Consider the following 21,376-nt stretch of genomic DNA (forward strand, 5'->3'; position numbering starts at 1 on the left):
CAGAGTGACTGGATCTGGACCTACTGAACCTCCCAACTCCGGCACCATAGGTGGAGCATGCCCCCACACAGTCATGATCAGTAGCACTGGTATATCCTCCACATGGTGCACCCTGCCGAGATGCATTCGGCAGAAGGAACACCCGTAGGGAATGCATAGTAAGTCCCCCTTAATCTTCAACCATGCCATCAAACTAAGCTTTCCAACTTGAGTGCTCCATCCGGTGACGTCCTGTTCGCCCCCGGATGAATTGCCCTTCTAGCAAACGTTAAGGCACAAACAAGTCTAGTTGATGCAAGTTAGAAATGGGTACATAAAGGGGCACTATAGGGGAGATAGTAAGAATGGTGATAATAAAGTTGGAACATTGAGAATAAGAGCCACACCTTCCTTCAAATTGTCATGTCTGCACTCTAAAAACAAGAGTTTGATAGGACCCCAAAGTTCCATTGAATGTATTGGCAACCTGCAAAGTCTTTCCCGACCAGAGTTCAACAACCTTTTGAGGCGAGCCAAGCCCAAGACTCGCAAAGCTCAGAGACACGGTCTGCGGATAACTCTTCTCATTCAACAGAAGCACAACATATCCCGCCTCGACATTTCCAGCCCATACCTGAAAGAGGCCTTCCTTACTGTGAGCCTCCCTATACGTCACAGGCTCTCCAAGAGCGTCTTGATTGACTGAAATAATTGCCGTATTAGTGAGCACACCTAAGCTATCATTGGAAAGTTTGCTCAGATCAGCCCCAATGATCAAGGGTGATTTCAGCGCCGCCCAGAACGCAAAGTGTGTCTGTTGCTGGTTAAGTGTGAAATTGGCATTTCCGACTTCGAGCATATCCATATCTAACCAGTGACCCTGAGTCTGATATTGGCTGATTTCTTTCATTTTATTGATGATCGTCAGGACTGAGCAACCGGCATATCCAGTGTTAAGACAGTAGGCGGTCTTGCACTGACACTCGGTTTCATTGGTGAAGCTTGTCGTGATGTCGCCAGACATTCTGTATGAGTGACCGATGTCTGCAGGAAGATTAAATGAGTATCTCAAAGTAGAAGATCGTTTTGTTTGTGGGATGTATCTCACCTCCTCCCCAGTGCCAAGGGAACTGATAACCCCAACCACACACAGAATAGAAGATATCTCGACCCGAAAGAGCAAGCGCATTCTTCATTGCCCCAAAGCGGATCTGAGGGGCCTCCATCATCGACTGGAATCCGCCACAGTTGTCGTACTTGAGATAGTCCACGCCCCAACCTGCGAACGTTTGGGCATCTCTTTCTTCATATCCCCAGCTTCCTGGTCTCCACGCACATGTGTAATGCCCACTGTCTCCGTAAAGGCCTAATTTTAAGCCCTCGGCATGTACCTCTTCAGCCAGTGCCTTAATTCCCTGAGGAAAGGACGTTGCATTGGCTTGAAGATACCCATCGGATGTGCGATTGTAGCTTGCCCATCCGTCATCAAGCAGCACGTATTCGTACCCTGCTTCTTTAAGCCCAAGAGTATAGAAGCGCTCAATGACATCCTGGACTATCGTGTAATTTACCGTCGCTTTGAATGCGTTCCATGAGTTCCAGCCCATCTGAGGTTTTTGTGCCAGGCTATTGCCTCCCAGTACGGAGTGGACGAAGGTTAAAATCGCCACGACGGCCAAGCGGAATGATAAGTGTTGATAATTGCGTCCCATTGTGCTGCTGGTTATACTGGACGAGTTGTGTGCTGAGGTAACCGAGGAGTCGTCCACGGGGCAATTTTCAAAGTTCTATTTGTAGCAGGTTCGTTTCTCCATCAGTGGCTAACTATGTAACCTCCGGTAATTGTCCGGGTTCCCCGCCATAGTAAAGAGGATAGCTAGAATAGAGTTACCAGCTATTAGAGCTGCACTTATCAGCCGAGTGATATATTCTCATTGGCCGGTTTTGGTGGATGGGGTTGCGGAGATGCTCCGGGAGATCTAGCGGCCAAACGACTACTAGTAACCCTGGACAAGTTGCCCGAGTTCTGAATCATGAACCCTTTTCTTCCAACTCACCATACATCGTATACTGAAGCTGTTTTAGCAACATTTTGGCAGTCCCAACATGAAATTCTCAGCTTTCCCAGCACTAGTCCTCCTATCTTTGAGCAGTCTAGTAACGGCCACAATAGACCCTCTGAACTACCGAAGTATCCCCGGCTATGTAGCCTCCAGCCCCTCGAATGCGACGACCGCTCTAGATTTCATCAAGTCTCGGTCCGACTTGAGCATCCTGTCTGAGAAGATCGATGAACTTGGCGGATTTGCACGAGCGTTTGACACAGATCCAGATTGGAAATTTACATTCTTTGCGCCGAATAACAATGCCTTCAAAGTATATACCGGGGCATACTTTGATAGCTTCGAGCCGACTCCGTATGTCTGATCAGACTTATTGTACTTGGGTTGCTGTCGCTAAATCCGCCTAGAAAAGGGAAATGGTGGCTGGGAAACACCATCATCCACCACTATGTGCCTAACTCCGAGCTCACATCAGCTAGTTTCAATGAGACTCTGCAGCGATTTCAGGTGAACATACACGTACCCATCCAGATAAAATGCAGAGAGCTGATATCGAGATTAGACTGCCACCTACCTCTTCGTGAGCTCGCAAGTACAAGACGGAACGGTTGTTCTCAATCAAGTGGCAAGAGTAGTTGAATTGGATATCCCGGTTACCAGTGTACGCACTCATTGCTTCCTTGCAAGACCATCGAACAATAATCTTCTAATAATTATTGACATTATAGGGGGTGGTGCACATCATCGACCGTATCCTAGACCCATCAGCACAGATCTTCGAATCCGATATTCCGCGGATGTCGCAAACGTTCATCGCTGGGAGTTGCTCGAATCCTCAGCTTTCATATTGTTAATCTCAATCAGCCACTTGCAAGTTGGCCAGATTTATCCTAGTTTTATCATTGTCACGGTATGATTTTATAGTACAGCCCCTGCCAAGAGTCACTAAGTGGACATTCATAAACTAATCAAATCTCACCAAGTGTTGGTTTCACTTATTCACGGGAATCATACCCCTGTAGATAAGGAGCTCCAAGCCAAAACCTACCAAATCAACCATGGTACTTTCGATGAATCACTGGCATTTTCCGTTCACTCGGACCACCAAGTCTAGGCATCTATCATAGTCCCATAGAGCAAAGAAACCGGTAGTACAGACAACAGGCAACGGACAAGGGCAATCCGGCCACGTCTTCTGTTCACTTGGCAACTCCAGTTTATAAATCAACAAGCGACTTCTCACCCTAACGCCACTAGTAGCTGAGGAAACCCAAATAATACAACTTATATCTTCTCCCAAACTTTTACCAGCTCCTATCCTGCCTCCACCCTCGCAAATCCTATACCTTCTAATTCATCCCACCATCCTCGAAGAAAAGCACCCAAATGAAACTCCTCTCCTACCTCCTCCTCACCATCTACGCCACGACCGCCCTATCCACCGATATCAGTGCCGAAGAAGAGTGCGGCTCCCTCGGAGTAATGAAAATTGACCCAGGCGATCTCCCAGAAGGCGTCACCCCCGCGGATGTGCGCAAGTGCGCAGATCATCCGCTGGGCCACCTGCCGCACCCCGGTGCTGCTGCAGGTGGTGTGTTGCAGCGTATTGTGCCGGGTTGGATGTTTTGAGGGGGGTATCTCAGCTTTATCTTGTCTTGCTCTGGTTGTTGTTGGGGTATGAAGGATCAAAGAACATGACTCGGGACAGAGGGTTGGTCGGCTCTCATGAGTGATTTGGAGGCATGGTCTCGTGTTGGACGGATGAAATAGTTTGGAGTGCAGCGCTGCGTATGTAATAAATCGCGCGATGGGAAAGCTTGCTTCGGTAAATAATATTGGAATGCAGACCTGTCCAGTCCACCGGAACTCTGAGCATGTACGCCCTGAAGATTTCTTGCGAGCCGGTTAGTTGCAAGGAAGTGTCTCAAGATAAATGCTAGGGATATTTACAGCTTTCCATTTACCCCCAACCCAAATCCCACCGGCTCGCAAGTAACATATGCACTCCTCACCGCGCAGATTGTATATAGCTTACGGTCGTAGTCGATCCCCCCTAAACTCCTCCGCCGGCCAGCCCTGCAACGTCGTGCCATCCTCAACATGATCCCCCGACAACACCAGCGTATGCTCCAGCAGACACGCATCCTTCCCCATCGACGCCCCCGACAACAATCGAGACCCCGTGCGCATCACACTTCGATCGCCCACACGCAGCGTATGCAACTCGAAGTCCCCCCGCGTGTTGAGATGGCACACCAGACTAGCATCATCCACCGTGACTCTATCTCCCAACGTCACCAAGTCCGGCTCTGTGAAAAAGATGTGTGGATCACCGTTCGCATTCAACGCACAATCTGCCCCGATCTTCGCCCCCATGGCCCGGTAAAACCAGCTCAGATACGCTGTTCCGGTGAGTAACGACAGGATACCCGTCCCGCCAAAGGGCTCCTCAAGGAGGATGTCAATAGTGCGCATAATCTGCCAGCGTTGGCAATAACTGCTACAGTCGTAGGGGTATGAGCCTTCAGTCCGCTGTCCAACGAGTATCCACTTGACGGCGATGACAATCCCCAACGACACCACCGCTTGAACTAGCGTCACTGCCGCCATCACTGCAGCTAGTACGCCGTACACGGCGAACGGACGCCACCATCGCATACCAAATGCCATCAGTTCCATTGGGAGAAGACGGTTCACCACCAACAATGCCGCCAGCGGCACCGCCATGGGATATACCGCGGTGAAGGCGACCATGAAGCTGGAGAACCCGACAATGGGTCCCAGACCTAGCACATGGTAGTTCGCCTTCCCCTGGTACAAGGCGCGTCCAAACGGCTTTGTCGTGTCGCGCTTTCCGTCGGGATCTTTAGCAGCATCTCTCTTTCCCTTGAGTTGAGGGAAGCGAATGGCATCACCATGCTTGCTACCAGTCCAGACGCTGTCATCTGGATAGAAGCCGTTCCGCCGCAACAATGCCCCTGAGCCCACCATCGCGCACGTCCCAATGGTGACTCCCGGAAACACCACGGATCGGTCCCCCAGCATGGTGCCATCCCCGATGACAATAGGTTCTCTCCCCATTCCATCCGCTGTGACCAGGAAGGACCGGGACCCGAAAACCACGTCGTTGCCAATGTCTAACTGGTCAAAATCAGGGATTAGATTCAACTTCGTGCGTGGCCAGTATACGCGTTTTCCCACCCGCCCACCCAGCATCCGCACCGCCACTGAGACCAGCTCGTAGTTTGGTCCCACGAGCCGCGCCAGGCGGGAAATATCCCCTTGTGGAACAATTGCGTCGAGAGCTGCATGTCGTACCTTCTGAGCAGGGGACAATTGGTTCATAGGGCCTCGAAGGGGCCGGCCACAGCATGCATCCAGTCCACGCTTCACGACCAGCACGGCTAGGAACCACGTCAAAGGTCCGGCAAGAGCGGAGTAGACCCGCATGAGAAGGAAGTAGCCGATCCGAGTACGGCTGGTGAGCCAAGAGATAGTGTGTCGCAATTGGTCGTCCGCGACCGTTGGATAGCGACTCACGATGGGGAGTAGTCCTGCGATCCGCGGTAGTTCCGATACGAAGCGGACGACGATCTCCAGCCATCCCACAACCAAGATGTGCCAGATCCAGTGGGGCTGCAGCGCCTTGGCAGAAGATTGGTCGCGGTTGGATTCATCGGCATCGTCAATCTCCCAGGTGGATGAGTTGGCGCCGATAAACGTTCCTGGGGGCAGCGTAGTCCCAGGCACCACGGTCGACCTAAGGCCGATGTAGGAGCTGGCTCCAATGGAGATGGGTTGGAGCAACATCGAGGTGTTCCGCTCACTCGCAAACGGACGGCAGATACAGTGCTCTAGTACTACATTGTCGCCGATGTGAAGGAGGTCGTACTCCCCAAGGCCCGTGAATTCGTCGATGTAGACATTACGTCCAATGTGTGCTCCCAGAGCTCGGTAGTACCAGATGCGGCTGAAGTCAAAGCGGTCAAACACCCCCTGGTGCCCTTCTATCAGCTGGCCGTGGTGATACGGAGAGTATAAAATGGATGACATACCTTGCCGCACACTTGGAGTGCTTTCTGTGCCAACCACCACCGCATATGGTACGGTCCCCACATTGGATACATTCCTGCGCGGTATCTACCAACAACGAGCCATTTCAGTGAGATCCCTATGATTGGGGAGATTATCTCCATCGCTAGTTGAACAGTCAGTCGCATCAGTATGAGGCCAAGCAACCGTCCAAAGAGATTCGGGCGCAGTGGAAACCGCGTCGAGACCCCGGAGAGCATATACACCAGAAATGTCCAACGCAGGGCCTGCAGCATTGGGTAGAGGATGACGGAGGGCACCAAATTCAATAATAACACCCACCGCTGGGTGGAGCTATATGTCTCTCGACATCCTGGAAGATCCTGCTTTCTGCTCTTACGTATCTTGGTGTCAGCAATTGCCGCCTCAATGGTGGCCGTAATAGCGCCCACGGTACTGTGCTGGAACAGAACATCCCCAGCAACAGGCACCCGGAACTCCTGTCGGATCTTGGAAATAAGCTGGCCCGCGCTCATACTGTCCCCGCCGGACTCGAAAAAGTCGGTCGCAGGCGTCACATCTTCCGGGGCACGCCTGAGTGCGGTCGCGAAAAGATCAGATACCCGCTGCTGCGTCGGCGACGTGGCTGTTGCATGCAAGGCGCGCAGCGTGGCTTGCACAGCAGCTTCGTCAATCAGCCCATGGGTGTCCCGCGGAATGGGGCCATCCAGTATTTCCAGCCTGCTGGGGATGAGATAACCATGCATGAGATGGGAGAGACGGGTGAGGACCTCCTCGGGCGACACTCCTCCGGTCCCGTCTCGGAAGAGGATGGCTCGCGGGTATCCGTCGGCGTGCGTTCGCAGTATTAGGTTAAACAGACCAGAAGCCTGTGTGATATATGTCTTGACCAGAGGAAAATCTATCGCGCATCGCGTTCGAGCAATGGGCTCGCTGACAGGCGTATCCACCGGCGGGCACAGTGCCTCGTAGTGCCGTTCGGCTGCGGGAACTTGGTCGGTCAATGTCTCCAACCCCAGTCGTTGGCTTAGGCCGATGCGCCGCAGTTTATTCCCTGATCTAGGAATGCCATTCATATAAACCAAGAGAGCGGGCCATTTGGGTTGGTGTAAACGCTCCTTGAGGCCCTGGTGCAGTTGGCGAAGGTCGGGTCTTGTGTGGCCTGCTGGGATTACAACGGCCACCCCGACGACCTCTTGAAGGACATCATGGGGAGCAGGAAATGCCAGAGCTGCCTTGATACGGCCGAAAAGACTAGAAGACTTGTCTCTGGCAGCCGACATGATTGCATCCTCGACCTCCACAGGAGAGATCGTCTCTCCTCCGCGATTAATGACTTCTTTTGTCCGTCCTGTGATATAGAGCCACCCGTCCTCATCAATATGTCCGAGATCGCCTGTATCAAACCACCCTGCTGGGCTGAATGAATTCCGGTCCAGCCCATCACTGTTAAGGTAACCCGGGAATACGGGCAGGCCTCGCACACAGATTCGGCCTACTGAGCCAGTAGAGGCACGCTGCTGCGGATGTTGACTGTCGAAAATAGCCAGCTCTGGGCCCACAGCCAACCCTGAGCTTTCAGGACGATTGAAACTGTTACTTTGAGGCGGGGCAGTTATGGGTAAACACTCAGTCATCGCATAGCTGGGTGACACTGGGCATTGAAAGATTTCCTGAAGCTGCTGTGCAACATTCGGGGGCAATGCGGCTGCTGCGTTGCAGATGGATGTAATGGTACTATTCTTAACGGCATCAGCTCGATGCGCAGCTTCAGCTACTATCATCTCATGCATTGTTGGTGCCGCGTAGTACCACGTTGGGTGATACTTCTCAACCACATCCCAGAAGAGGTTCGGATCAAATTGCGAGCAACAGATTGTCATGCCTCCCGCCACAAGGGAAGCCCACAAGCTACGTATCATACCACCACTGGTTCTGTTAGCGCAGGTCTTTCCACATCTCTTGTGTGGCTGCGAGGGGATCATACACATGATGGAGCGGCATCATATTCAGACAGCGGGACTCAGTATCCAATCCCAGACTATCCATTGTGAAGGTTGTACTGACTAGGAGATTGAACAACGTGATTGGAACCAACTTCTTGGTGCCACTAGTCCCACTCGTTGCCAGGATAATGGCGAGATCATCCGGGCCGTTTGGGGCGTGCTGGGCTCCACACTTTACGGTTGAGCTGTTTATGCAAGTGACACAAAATGTCAAGTCATTCTGAGGTTGAACAGTGAAGACGAGCAGCTTCAGCCATGTCTGCAGGCGTTGCACATCATCCTCGAGCATTAGAACTGCGTCTGCACGGACTGCGTCAAGGTCAGTCATTATTTCCTCTGGGACAGCTGTTTTTGCCATCGGTATCAGGGTATAGCGGTTTGCTACAGCAAGCAAGGCCAGTGCCAGGATAGGCCCATTGGGGAGGATGACAGCGACTCGCGGCTTCCCCGCAGTCGATTCTGGTAGATTGAGATCGAACCTCTCTATGAACTGCCGCACCTTTGCGTGCGATATGTCGCGGCCTGACCGGGGGTCCAGGAGTGCTGGCTGTCGACAATCCCACGATATGAAGTCTACCATTTGCGGCATAACAGACTTGACTCGTTGCTGAACTCGGTCGATCGTCATCACCCAGTCCGGGGAGCGGCCATCTTTGGCTATCTCTGGCAGCTCTTTCCAGAGCTTTTGGTAGCGCCGCAGCAGATCCTGGAATAGCCACGGTTGTTTCTCCCGGTATACCGGCTCCAGAAGCTGGCGAAATGCGATTTCTGGTGATGAGCGATGCAGCTCTCGAGAATCATCTTCTACTTTGCTCCTGCTAGGCTATCAGCACATGTATAGCTTATCCGGAAGCTCTATCTAACGCACTGGCTCAACATGATGGCATGTACGTGGTCAATCATAGCTAGGGGTATTGGTGTCAGTGGAATTGATAAGCGAAGCGATCAATGAGAACAGTAATGGGTGCCCTTTCAGCATCCGCAAGACCCTGGCAGTCCTTCATTTATGTCTCTCTATACGAAAGAGTGAGACTGACTCTAATCCCCAAGGAGAATTGACAGAGTGGGATTGGCGTGTAAGCCACACCGCCGCCATTGCTGTCCACTTTCACGGGCAAGCCAATAAGCTTAGGGGTGATGCTTTAGGTGCAGGTATATTGCATTGCGTACGTACAATAAGTGCTCAAAAGTCTCGGGACAACCCCCCAAATCACACCAAAACTCATCTATTTTAAATCTATTTATCTCAACAAATTTATATGGTATAGTGGATTTTAAAATTGATATTATTATATTTAAATATCAAAAGATTAATATTCTACTAAAATATTTTTTTTTATAATTTTTTATATGAAACTGCACAGATTTAAATATAATTAAAATTAAAAAATTATATATTTTGTATGGGAACCCGTATAAAATTTATTAAATAAATAATAGATTTTTATATCTATATTTTTAAAAAATCACGAAATGATCAATTTTGAGTTTTATAAAAAATAATATATATAAAAAATATTTAGAATTGATTAAAAAGTAATATAAAAATATAAAAAAAATAGTATATCATATAAATTTTTCAATATATTTGCGTCGAAAAGAATACTAGAAATTTTGATTTATTATAGATCATTTCTTGAATAATAAATATTATTTATTATTTATTATATTTATATATATATATGATAGTTATTTATATATACTCAGAATTAGAGACTTATATCTCATTCTTTGAGAGAGTTATTTGTGTTAGAAATTGAAGAAATTTTGAGTGTCCCGAGACTTTTGAGTATATAGTGTACTTGGTTCTCCGCTGCCACCGAGATGGCGTCAGTTGCATATTTTCGTTAGTGAGCTTTGGTGATTGGTCCATGGGCATGAAGCCTTGCGTCTGCCACCTGCAGGTCAAGTCATCTGATAGAGCACCTTGCATTGCTGGCACAAGGCTTCTGGTTATTTTCCGGAATTGGCTACCGAGGGGATTCTCTGACCTGGTGAACCACCAATCTCAGTACACATAGCGAGATCAAAATTTGGAAAAGCTTGTCTCCTCTTGGTGATGAGCTTAGTGTTCCGGCCCGAACTGTTTTGTTGGGTTCTTATCTTGTCTCCGTTATGTAGAATCATCGCATCTGATTCAAGAAGCCCGCAATCATACTTAAGCAGTTCCTTACGCTAGTTCAGCGTCTCTTATGGCGGGGAAGCTGGTCGGTGTTTCTTCCATTTGGAATACTATGACCGCTTGACCCCACCATGAAAATCACTTGATACTCCTTGCTGATGGAGGAGAACCTCATTTACCTGCCGACTGTAACCATACAGTGGATGATCGGAGATGTACGAAAGAATAAGAGGATGAAATAGAAACAGGGGAGGGCACTTACGCCTACACTTACATGAAACGTGGTTCCAGGTCATCTCAATCTGAGGGGTATGTTTAAGGTTAGCATCAATCCAGCTTTCACTCCAAGCAGTTTGCATTTTCCCCAGATTTCCGATTGGGTGTGCTTACTCGACTCGGGCTATTTTTCAGGCATCCTGGCATCTAATCACCCGACGCTGATCACTAAGAGGTTATGTGATTCGTTGCTGTTCAATTGCGTATAATAAGTGACACCCATTTGTTCTCTCGTCTAGATATCTTACGCTATCTCTCTTATTGCAAGCTTACGGGCATTGCTCCAACGTTGATCCTGGTGGTTGTGGTAACACCGAGGAAAGAAGGGGGAGGAAAGGGATAGAAATGCCTGAGTTCTTGGTTGTTGATCCCACGATGGTCCACAAACTGCTGCAGCTAGCGGAAGACCTCGCCATATTCCTTTGATCTCCCTTCTTTCTTTCTTTTCCTCTCACGTGCTGGATATCTCTGCTCTTACAATACGGGCAATCGGCATTGGTCATGTTGTTTCAAATAAGCTCTCGAGGCTCGAGAAGCATAGATGTATGGTCAGGAATGATGCCCTACCAGTGACGAGGCATGTAGAGCACGTCACAACGTAAGAGTACATATCCTAACTCATGTCACATAAAATATATGTCAGGCCTTCCACCCGAACATCACTTTGAACCCCATGATCAATGAACCCCACCCATGCTACGCTGCTCATCCGATGCAGCTGATGTGATGTTCCGTGCCTACGTGAGTCATAGTGATCAATTGGCCGCGCAGCCCATTTCTGTTTAAGGAACTAGTACGTGGAAATTAAGTGGAGATTCCATGCCAGTCCATGCTCGGTCTGAGCATTCGGAACAACATGGAAACCTTGGCAAAAAAATTAAAACTGATTCGCATCAATGCTGAGTTCGGATTCACAGCACACTATTCGTGTCTTATCTGGCGAAGCCTTGGTTCTTCGAACCCTTACCCGCCGATACAGCACCGTCGCCACTTCGTTGCTCATAGATACATGACAAGGAGAACGAGAACAAGGCCGTTTGCAATCAGCAGCCTAGTAGACAGACGACGGTGGAGTCCTATGCTGTATACTGGAAGGCAACATGTCTTGCAGAGCCTCAATCGTCAGCCCTGTTTACATGGCTGTTAAGACTGCAACAGTCTACACGGTCGCCGACGCCAATCACGTATTGTTGCCATAAAGCAAGCCTGTATACTGGTACCAGCGCGCCATACACCCACGAAGAAATGTTGTAAGAAGTAATGTAGTTTTACTAGATGGTAGAGGCCGAGCCTTTCTCAGAAGAATCGTCTGTAGATCGTGGAGTGGGTTAATATGGTCCGTGTCAAGCAAGCAATGGTCGAAGGCAAAGCTTTGTTCCTTCAACTTTCCCAATGCAGCCTAAAGGTTGTGGCTACTTAGGTATAAGATGAGGAGCGTATCCGGGTGAACAGGCTTGGAATATCAAGAGACGCCGTGTAGATGATCCTCCGCAGAAATACCTCAAGACTCTTGTCAGCTACATTGACCTAGCGATGGGTTACAATTGGGGCAGCTGAAGTATGTTGTTTAATAAGTGGTGTTTGGCTATCAATATGCCGAAACTGCCAATATGCAAGCTGGGAGAGCCCTCACAGATGTCATGGCTAATGGACAGAGTACATAGAAAGATTATGTCGATAGGACCATCTAAGAGGAAGCAACAAGTTCGAAGAAATCACTTCAAGATTAGTATGCTACTTAAATTCATTTCTTTGTATAACTAGTATCAGAAAATTAGTATGAGGACGTTCTTTTTATTTTATAATCCTCAGTACAAAAGTTTGAAACATGCCTTCTAAATAGCGCTGGGGCAATAGTTGCACCGCATCGTGGTCACTCACTAAAGATGACTCTAGAAGCAATGTTCCTTGAGGGCGCAAGAAAAGAAGAAGTAAACTGCAAATACTTTTATTCGATCTAAACAGATCCGAGCCCATCTTAGCTTCGCCCGAAGGCTACTAATCACCGGCCCTACGTAGAAGGGTAGACTCATCGCCGGTGGGCGTCCCCAAACTTCGCCAACGTCTCATACCAGAGGTTAGTTCCCAATCCAACGAGATGTGTACGTAACTACCACTGTGCGTCATTTCTATACCACATCCGATCTCCCCGTTCTCCTGAGTCCTCAAGACGAGTATCTTCCCCCAAGGCACCTTGATTCTCCCAGAAGGTGAGTTCAATCGTTGAATGTGAATGGATCGGCAGCAGAGCTGGAGGCGGCGAACGAATCACTGCCAACTGCTGGAAGACAGGGGCGCCCGGCTGAGCAGCTCTGGCTTCCTGTAGCTTGCGATACCATTCTCGAAGCTTCGGGGCCTCACTCTTGAGAACGATAGCAAAGCCAATAAGACCTGCGACTATCACAACCTTATTCAACTCCGTCCAATCCATTGTTACAACCAATGTCTCAGAAGAGCAGTGAGAACTGGGAGAGAAAAGGGGAAAAAAGCCAAACGACAGGGAAGGAGACAGGCTTTATACCTTTGAGGCAAACCCATTTGTGAAGGAACATATCGACCAATTCCCTCAGAAGTGGGCTTTATGCAGAAGGCTATGAAGTATAAACCTTCTGCGGCAGCGAGAAAGGAAGAAATTCTTGTTGTGAACAAAGAGAGCTTGTGGCAGCGAGCAAGTTATAATGTGTGGCAGCGAGCAGGTAGACTGTGCAGCAGTGAACGAGGCACAGTGCATGGTTGTGAACAAATACAGATTGTGGCAGCGAGCATGATATGGTGCTCTGGGCTCCTATAGTGCTCTATAGTTAGCAAGCATGTGACAATTGGGTGAACGTCTGCTCGTTCTCGTTCTTTCCTGCAAGTTGAATACATCGACTTACCTTTTAGAACCCATAGACAAGCCCCAATGCATGCCACAGCCCAATCATCAGACCAAAGTAAGTATAATAATCACATATCTGTAAAGATAACAGTGCATACACTAATGGTCTTCCTAAAAAACATTATCCAGTAATAAATGTCTTAGCTGAGCTTGAAGCTGTACTACTGCTGTATGTTTGCATGTCTGATCGTTCCTTGATCTCCCAGCCACAGCAAGTATTTGTTCATGATGTCTCGACGTCACAACAAGTGGACAAGAAACATGGAATCTTTGTTCATTCATTCTGGAAGTTGTCAGACTTCAACAAAGCACCATCAAGCAGCTATTCTCAGTCAGCATCAATCGCACCAGCTATCCTGTGGTATTATCGACTCACCATAGCATGTTATCAGACACAGGTTAAATTAACCCATCACGGAAGAGCAGATGGAAGTCACTGTGCTCCTCATCAACTAGTCAGCATGGACTATCCCCTTTTCATTCTCCGAATGTCAACAACTTTTGCGGCTCTCCAGTCGCGCTTTTATTCTGATAGTAATCATATGTGTACAGTTTGATGAAAACTCAACACTAACGCGGCTCCACAACGAAGTACCACTGTGTCAAGAAGTTGCTTAGTATATATAAATTGCCAGCTCATTTATATTCGCACCGAGGATGAGTGAGCATGGCAGAAAGGTCTATCCTGTGTGGTGCAGGATGGCTGGAATAAGAGATTCGATATTCGGTATTCCACCCATTCGCGTCGAAAGTGTTATTGCTGCATCGCTTGAGAGCTCCTTTTTGAAGCCGGTTTATTGTCAAAAAAGGTTGGATTTGGGGGAGACGTTGTTGACATTGTGCTCCTGTAAGGATGCAAAAGGTGAACAATTTAGTGTGATGATGTGGGATTGTTGGAAAGTTCCGATCGACAAGATAAGGATGTTTATATATGCCAGAGTATCTGACGTTGGCGGGAAGTCCCCGGTTATATAGAGGTAAGACCCAGGCACATCTCATGAGATTGAGATCTTCAACAACTCTTAGTTTGGGGGGGGGGGAGAGCGGAAGAGGAAGAAAGCAGTTCGGGGGGTTAGAAGGTGGATTAAATAACCATTTTTGCTTACGTATATCGGGTCAAAGGTGAATGTAATATCTCTCTACGTAGTAACGTTCGATGCTTCGCGTTAATCAGCGCATAAGGAATGTGCGTTAATACGTTGGGACAGACTGTCATGGATGAATTTCTATCTTCACTGGCCGTGGTCAACTAGTCTGGCCAATTCATCCCCCGGCTCATAAATTTGCGCAGTGCTGCGTATTTGTGAACGCCAAATATGCCTTTCTTCACTTTATCTGTTATCTTCTCATTCACCTTATCTCAATGCCGCCTTGCACGTCTATCCGTGGAGGCCGGCTGGTTAATCTGAGCCACAAAAAGAATTTATATCGTAGAATGCCACATCTCATTCCTCTGTATCATGTTGCTATTGACTTAGTTTCGAACTTCACCTACTAGTCTAGAAAAAGTATGGATGGGCAGTAAATCTAGAAATATACTAATCTTTCATTTGATAAGTATTGATACAGCCAGTGAAGCTCCGTGTGACACCCCAAAGGGTGGAATTCGATTGAGGCCCAGGTATGTTAGTCTTATTTTCGCTATGCCGACACAAATGGGAGGAATGAATATGCGTAATGGAACTGAACAAGGATTTTACAGAAAGATGAACAAGAAACATTGCCACCTGGGTGAGAAATAAATTAATCAAATTCTAACTATTGATATGGCTAAGGTTCCCTCGTGCCCTCGGAAAGGTATACGATGCAACAAGAGAGCCTGATACAGTCACAGTTAGATGATATGTATAGGTCTGCCATCGACAGATGAACCACTGATGGCATGACTTTGAGCATCATGCTCTACGACACCCCCGGTTAGTTCACCTCTAATCGGCAATTGATGATTATAGTATTAATCGGGTCCGTGGGCACCGCACACTCTAATTTCTCCGCACTTTGGTTCTTGGCTGCATCCTGGACCCTTTTCGGGACCGCTTCGGGACCACATCTGCAAAGAAGAACAAGAGGGTCGTGCTTGGCAGTATCTTGGCAATGCTACCAAGGGACCATTGACTAGATATTACTGTTGGAATAAAAGAATTAAGATTCACCAAATAGCTAACGTGATAGGTGTATCAGTAGCCGATGGTGTGCATATGCATAGCAGTCAATTGCCGCCTCTATATTAAAAGATGCGTTACTATCGCACATAGTGACTGGTCAACCCCTGGCAAGATCAAATCTTCTGATAAACCTACCTTGACTTTGTGAAGATGAGGTTCCTCTTAGTATTGTCAATATTATCCCAAATCCAACATGCAGCCTCTACACCCTCACTTTTCCACCCACGTCAAACGGTCCTGCAGAGACCAGCAATGCTAAAGCCCCAACAAACACCTTTCAGAGATATAGTCTCCCTCGATGGACTTTGGAAATTTGCTCTCGGATCCAGCGGTAATGAGACGGCCGCGCCCTGGACAGCCCCATTAGCCACCAATCTCGAGTGTCCCGTTCCAGCCTCTTACAACGACATCTTTGTCGATCGTCAGATACATGACCATGTTGGATGGGTTTACTACCAGCGCGAGGCTATTGTTCCCAGTGGCTGGTCACACCAGCAATATCTCGTGCGCGTTGAGGCCGCCACGCACCATGGTCGCATCTATATCAACGATCATCTAGTCGCCGAGCATGTGGGTGGCTACACACCTTTCGAAGCAGATATCACGGGTCTCGTCTCTGCGGGCATTAGCTTCCGTCTAACTATCGCCGTAAGTAACGTGCTGACTCACGAGGTTATCCCTCCGGGCAGGATCGAGGTGGAGGAGTTTACAGGTAAAATAACGCAGGTCTACCAGCATGATTTCTTCAATTATGCTGGACTTGCACGCTCCGTCTCGCTGTACTCTGTTCCGAAACAGCACATCCAGGACATCAGAGTTATCACTAACGTGGATGGCACAACCGGGCTGATCGATTACCTTGTCACAGTATCAAACTCAACGACAGAGCGCATCAAGATCAAGGTGGTCGATGAGGATGGAAGGACTGTTACCGAGGCATCAGGTACTCGTGGTACTGCTACCATAGATTCTGCCAGACTGTGGCACCCGGGAGATGCATATCTTTACCAGTTTCAAGTGAGCATAGTGGGCTCGGACGACAGTATAATTGACACTTATAGTGTTGCGACGGGTGTACGCACAGTCAAAGTCAGCGGGAACCAATTTCTCATCAACGACAAGCCATTCTACTTCACTGGCTTTGGGAAACACGAAGACAGTAACGTGCGCGGCAAAGGTTACGACCCAGCGTACATGGTCCACGATTTTCAGCTAATGAACTGGATGGGAGCAAACTCATTCCGCACCTCACACTACCCCTACGCCGAAGAGGTAATGGAATTCGCGGACCGGCACGGAATTGTTGTCATTGACGAGACACCCGCCGTTGGCCTGTCATACTCCATTGGGGCTGGTCAGTCCAGCGAGGACAGTCAGCAGACATTCACCCCGGAAGGAATCAACAATAAGACGCGCGAAGCTCACAAGCAAGCAATCTGGGAGCTCATTGCTCGGGATAAAAACCACGCTAGCGTTGTCATGTGGTCGATTGCTAATGAGCCTGCATCGCATGAGGCAGGAGCTCGTGAGTATTTCGCGCCACTAGTTGACCTGGCCCACGAGCTTGACTCCACCCGTCCAGTCTGTTTTACAAATTACGGAGATGCTACCTATGAGCTTGATCGAATCTCGGATATGTTTAATGTTCTCTGCCTCAACCGCTATTTCGGGTGGTATACCCAAACTGGCGAGATTGAGGAGGCAGAGGCGGCTCTCGAAAAGGAGCTACTGGGCTGGGAGGGCAAATACGACAAGCCCATCGTCATGACAGAATACGGGGCAGATACTATTGCTGGCCTCCATTCTGTGCTTGGGCTTCCGTGGAGCGAGGAGTTCCAGGTCGAACTGCTTGACATGTATCATCGGGTGTTTGACCGTGTGGAGTCAGTGGTGGGAGAGCAGGTCTGGAACTTTGCTGACTTTCAGGCGGCTGTAGGGGTCAGCAGGGTGGATGGTAACAAGAAGGGTATCTTTACGAGGGATAGGAAACCAAAGGCTGCAGCTCAGGCTTTGAGAAAACGATGGAGGCCTATGTAGGTAGCCTATACCATGGGGTTTAAGGGCAGGAACGCCAGTCTTGGCTTGTTTTTAGGGTCCTTGAATACCCGGCTAGAAAGCCAAGCATCTTCGCCAACTCTCCTTCCATCTCACGGCACGGGCCGATGCCAATAGCTTACTGGCAATTCCGGCGTTATTACCACATGGCACGATGCTACGTAGTTAGGAAAAAGGAGCTGGACCCACATTTGTAGGCTATTTGCGTTGAATTTTTTGTTGTTTTGCCGACCGGCTCCTCGGCCAGTAAGTAGTCTAGTCTAAAACATTGAGCCGGACATCCATCCAATTGGGTCCCCGTTATGTTTATCCTGCCCCTTTCTTGATGTTCCTTCTTATGTCTCCACCCTTAACATAGGCCGATCCAACCTGTGGTCAGCATCGCGATCAGAGCCCAAAATAGCCATGACGTTGTGTAAATCTATGATCGATCTATTTCCCCACATGCTGCCGTTGAAGGTGTCAAGGAGTGCTGCCTACATATTAAATCCTCTGGACTCTTGTCGCCGTCTGTCTGCAGAAGACTATCCCACCACACCTTTTCTTTCATTACTTGATTTTCTTGACTCTTTTTGTCGTAGCCGCTCATTTATTGAATTTATTTTGCTACCACTGCATTTTCCTCTTCCCTAGAGGCTGTCACGTTCCCTTCTTTTTTATTCTTCACGATAGTCTCCGTTTCATGGCTGTCAATGCAGAGCAAGATCACTCTCCTCGACAGTACCAACACCTAGAAGAGGACCACAACCTCTCCAATCATGTCAAGCATGATGTGGGAAAAGACACTTCTACTGAAACAGCGGAGGATGTCTTTCCCACTGAGCATCAGAGCAAACAAAGGGTCGCAGTTGTGATGACATCCCTGAGTGTACGCATATCCATATAATCACTGTCCCTGTCTCGTACACTGCCTAATCTTCGTGCGTAGCTATGTGTTTTCCTAGCAGCGCTAGACATCGTAGGTCATTAAAACCGATCATATTTGGCAAAATCCTTACGCTCCCACAGACCATTGTCTCAACGGCCCTTCCAGAGATGGTCGCCCATTTCAAAGCTTCCGACAGCGCCTACACCTGGATCGCCTCGTCGTATCTGCTAGCCAATGCCTCCTGTGTGCCGCTGTGGGGTCGTATCAGCGATATCTGGGGCCGCAAACCGATCCTTATGACAGTTGTCGCGTTGTTCCTGGGCGGTAGCTTAATCTGCGGCGTAGCGATCAATGTCAATATGGTCATCGCGGGCCGCGCTATCCAAGGCGTAGGCAGCGGCGGCATCACCGTGCTAGCTAATATCTGCGTCTCAGATATGTTCAACGTGCGTCGTCGATCAGCCTACCTAGGAATTTTCGGCGCAACCTGGGCGATTGCTGGTGCCATCGGACCCATCATCGGTGGCGCCTTCACAACCTACTCGACCTGGCGATGGTGCTTCTATATCAACCGTTCGTCCTATCCCCCAGTCCTCCTGATGCCAGTCTTCTAAACCTCCATCTTCAGTACCTATCGGCGGCCTCGCCTTCTTTGGCCTTCTCTTTTTCCTACAACTACACACCGCGTCTCTCACCCCTCTCAAAGCCGGTCTTCTCTCCCTCGACTGGGTCGGCCTTGGCCTTATCGTTGGCGCGACACTCATGCTTCTCTTCGGCCTCGAACTAGGCGGCTCACTCTATCCATGGTCTTCCCCCACGATCATCTGTCTCCTTATCTTCGGGGTCCTCACTGCGGGCCTCTTCCTCATCTACGAAGCTCGAGTCGCGCAGATCCCTATTATCCCTACAACGCTTTTCTCCAACCGCTACAACCTCACCATCCTACTGATCAACTTCTGCCACTCCACCGTCTTCCTCGGCTCCTGCTTCTACCTCCCCGTCTACTTCCAGAACATCCTCCTCGCCAGCTCCCTACTAAGCGGCGTCTACCTCCTTCCACTGGTAGGCGCCCTCGCCATCTCATCCGGCCTGGCCGGCTTTGTCATGCGCACCACCGGCCGCTCTCGCGAAGCCGTCATCCTAGGCATGTTCCTCGCCACCCTGGGCTATGGTCTATTCATCGATCTGCCTGCCACCAAGTCCTGGCCGCGCATTATTCTCTTCCAGATTGTCGCTGGCCTCGGCATCGGTCCTAACTTCCAAGCTACATTGATCGCCCTGCAGGCCAACACCACCCCTGCCGAGCTGAGTCGCGGCACTGGGACATTTTCGTTCGTGCGCCAGCTGGCAGCCGCGATATCTGTCGTTGTGGGGTCAGTACTGTATGCGCGCGCTGTAAGCGGGAAACGCGGAGAGATTGCCGCGGTGCTGGGGGAGACGGTCGCGCAGGAGATTGTAGAGGCTTCGACGGCTGCTGCTGCGATTGTGGAGACGTTGCCTGTTGGCGAGGATCGAGCGGTGGTGTTCCATGCGTTGACGGCTGCGTTGCGATGGGTGTGGGTGTTTCATACTGCTGTCGCCGGGGTGGGATTTCTTCTTAGTCTGAGTTTGCGTGATATTCGATTGGGCGATGCGCATCGAAGGGCTACGGACGAGGAAATTGAGGGACAGGAGATGGAGAGAGGAGATACATAGGGTGCACATTGAATGTAATTTGACAAACCGTATGGCTACAACAGGATGTACGTGGTGCGGATTGTAATAAATAGCACATAACATCATTGTATAGACCAGGTGAGTTTAACAATACTATGCACTTTGCATGTGTCATTCTTGCCATCCCTCCCCAATATACCCAACATAATCAGATACAATTAACCCCAAAGATATTTTACACGTCCCCAACGTACACTAAATAAAATAGATACATCACTTAGTAGAAGGATTCGGCATCCCCTCCGTATGCGGCCACTTCCGAAACAAATCCGCGAGGTGATCAATCGGGGCCGTCAACAAACCAATCGCCGTCTCAAAAGGCGGCTTATCAGGCGCACTAGGATGAGACCGCGAAGGCACAAACATCTTCGTCCTTCCAAAGGACTTGGCAAGCTTCTCGCTTTCCTCCACCGACACGGCGTCTTCCAGCTTCGGTAGATCCTGAGTCTCTTCTTCTTTGATGTGCTCGGACAGATCCTTCATCAAAGCCCGGACAGTAGACTCGAATGCCGGGTCCGTGGGTTTCATGTTTTGGAATTTCTTCAGTTGTTCTTTGACCTACAGACGTTAATGTTAATAGCTGTTGGGTGAAACGCTTGATGGATGACTCACTGATTGATGCTCCTTGCGGTCCTTATCCGCCATAGCCAGGCCATCAGGGAGTGACTTCTCGAACTGGGGATAGACGACCAGCTCCTCCGCAATTGAGTGACGAGCCAGTTCCCAAGTAAATTGGTTCTGCCATTTGGTTTTCTCCGTCTCGGTAGCAGAGTTCAGGATCTTGTTGTAGTAGTCTTCGATCTCGCGGTGATCGGTCTCGATTGCCTCGGATATACGGGGTGCCATGATGATGGGTGATTGGGATATGAAGCGGTGTTGCCTTTGGGTAGATAGTAAGGGCCTAAGAATAGGGCGAGAGGGGTTGACAAGATGGCGGATAGTCATTATTAAGGGCTAGAGAGGAGTACTGGTTGGACTATGTAATTTATCGGTGTCCTTCTAGCCCTCTTTAAACTGTGTGTAGCTAGACGTCATTATGAATTACTTTGTAACATGTCCCTTGCTGTGCATACTAAATACGATCGTGGTTCATACTTAAGGTTTGGGCGGCATCATCATCACGACAGCTGCGGTTGCCGAGTGATGACCAGGCGGCGCCTTTACTAAGAACCCACGGCGGGTAGCCAAGCTTGTT

The 21,376-nt window shown here is 49.2% G+C and overlaps 7 protein-coding genes across 7 annotated transcripts; 3 read left to right on the forward strand and 4 right to left on the reverse strand.

Moving 5' to 3' along the window:
* Positions 1-400: 400 nt before the first annotated feature.
* BO85DRAFT_513126 (glycoside hydrolase family 27 protein) lies at positions 401-1,818 on the reverse strand (the record flags this gene model as incomplete). Its single annotated transcript, XM_025664688.1, has 2 exons — positions 1,088-1,818; positions 401-1,023 (listed from the first exon to the last, which is right to left on the reverse strand). The coding sequence occupies exons 1-2, from the start codon at positions 1,689-1,691 to the stop codon at positions 401-403; spliced, it is 1,227 nt and encodes a 408-aa protein (XP_025516742.1). The 5' UTR covers positions 1,692-1,818.
* Positions 1,819-2,085: 267 nt separating this feature from the next.
* BO85DRAFT_513128 (uncharacterized protein) lies at positions 2,086-2,896 on the forward strand (the record flags this gene model as incomplete). Its single annotated transcript, XM_025664689.1, has 4 exons — positions 2,086-2,396; positions 2,450-2,549; positions 2,605-2,703; positions 2,771-2,896. 4 exons carry the CDS (start codon positions 2,086-2,088, stop codon positions 2,894-2,896), a joined length of 636 nt encoding a protein of 211 aa, XP_025516743.1.
* A 1,073-nt stretch (positions 2,897-3,969) lies between these two features.
* Positions 3,970-8,980, reverse strand: BO85DRAFT_513135 (acetyl-CoA synthetase-like protein; the record flags this gene model as incomplete). The annotated part of the gene is made up of 4 exons (XM_025664690.1): positions 3,970-6,038; positions 6,098-8,024; positions 8,083-8,924; positions 8,966-8,980. The coding sequence occupies 4 exons, from the start codon at positions 8,978-8,980 to the stop codon at positions 4,074-4,076; spliced, it is 4,749 nt and encodes a 1,582-aa protein (XP_025516744.1). The 3' UTR covers positions 3,970-4,073.
* Positions 8,981-12,609: 3,629 nt separating this feature from the next.
* BO85DRAFT_487528 (uncharacterized protein) lies at positions 12,610-12,930 on the reverse strand (the record flags this gene model as incomplete). Its single annotated transcript, XM_025663463.1, has 1 exon — positions 12,610-12,930. One exon carries the CDS (start codon positions 12,928-12,930, stop codon positions 12,610-12,612), a length of 321 nt encoding a protein of 106 aa, XP_025516745.1.
* A 2,864-nt stretch (positions 12,931-15,794) lies between these two features.
* Positions 15,795-17,579, forward strand: BO85DRAFT_513137 (beta-glucuronidase; the record flags this gene model as incomplete). The annotated part of the gene is made up of 1 exon (XM_025664691.1): positions 15,795-17,579. The coding sequence occupies one exon, from the start codon at positions 15,795-15,797 to the stop codon at positions 17,577-17,579; it is 1,785 nt and encodes a 594-aa protein (XP_025516746.1).
* A 546-nt stretch (positions 17,580-18,125) lies between these two features.
* Positions 18,126-20,234, forward strand: BO85DRAFT_448807 (MDR family MFS transporter). The gene is made up of 4 exons (XM_025660025.1): positions 18,126-18,465; positions 18,526-18,555; positions 18,606-19,038; positions 19,094-20,234. The coding sequence occupies exons 1-4, from the start codon at positions 18,280-18,282 to the stop codon at positions 20,158-20,160; spliced, it is 1,716 nt and encodes a 571-aa protein (XP_025516747.1). The 5' UTR covers positions 18,126-18,279; the 3' UTR covers positions 20,161-20,234.
* Positions 20,235-20,338: 104 nt separating this feature from the next.
* On the reverse strand, positions 20,339-21,126 carry BO85DRAFT_468389 (uncharacterized protein; the record flags this gene model as incomplete). The annotated part of the gene is made up of 2 exons (XM_025662260.1): positions 20,339-20,739; positions 20,794-21,126. The coding sequence occupies 2 exons, from the start codon at positions 21,124-21,126 to the stop codon at positions 20,395-20,397; spliced, it is 678 nt and encodes a 225-aa protein (XP_025516748.1). The 3' UTR covers positions 20,339-20,394.
* Between the last annotated feature and the right edge of the window lie 250 nt (positions 21,127-21,376).

Source organism: Aspergillus piperis (assembly GCF_003184755.1).
Source record: "Aspergillus piperis CBS 112811 unplaced genomic scaffold BO85scaffold_7, whole genome shotgun sequence".
Taxonomy (NCBI): domain Eukaryota; kingdom Fungi; phylum Ascomycota; class Eurotiomycetes; order Eurotiales; family Aspergillaceae; genus Aspergillus; species Aspergillus piperis.

Bases quoted from the DNA above. Each gene is read 5' to 3' on its own strand.
- BO85DRAFT_448807 (XM_025660025.1), top strand. From the start codon at position 18,280: ATGGCTGTCAATGCAGAGCAAGATCACTCTCCTCGACAGTACCAACAC. The intron at 18,556-18,605 runs GTAGGTCATTAA...ACGCTCCCACAG, and splicing joins TCCTAGCAGCGCTAGACATC to ACCATTGTCTCAACGGCCCT. The intron at 19,039-19,093 runs GTTCGTCCTATC...CTCCATCTTCAG, and splicing joins ATGGTGCTTCTATATCAACC to TACCTATCGGCGGCCTCGCC.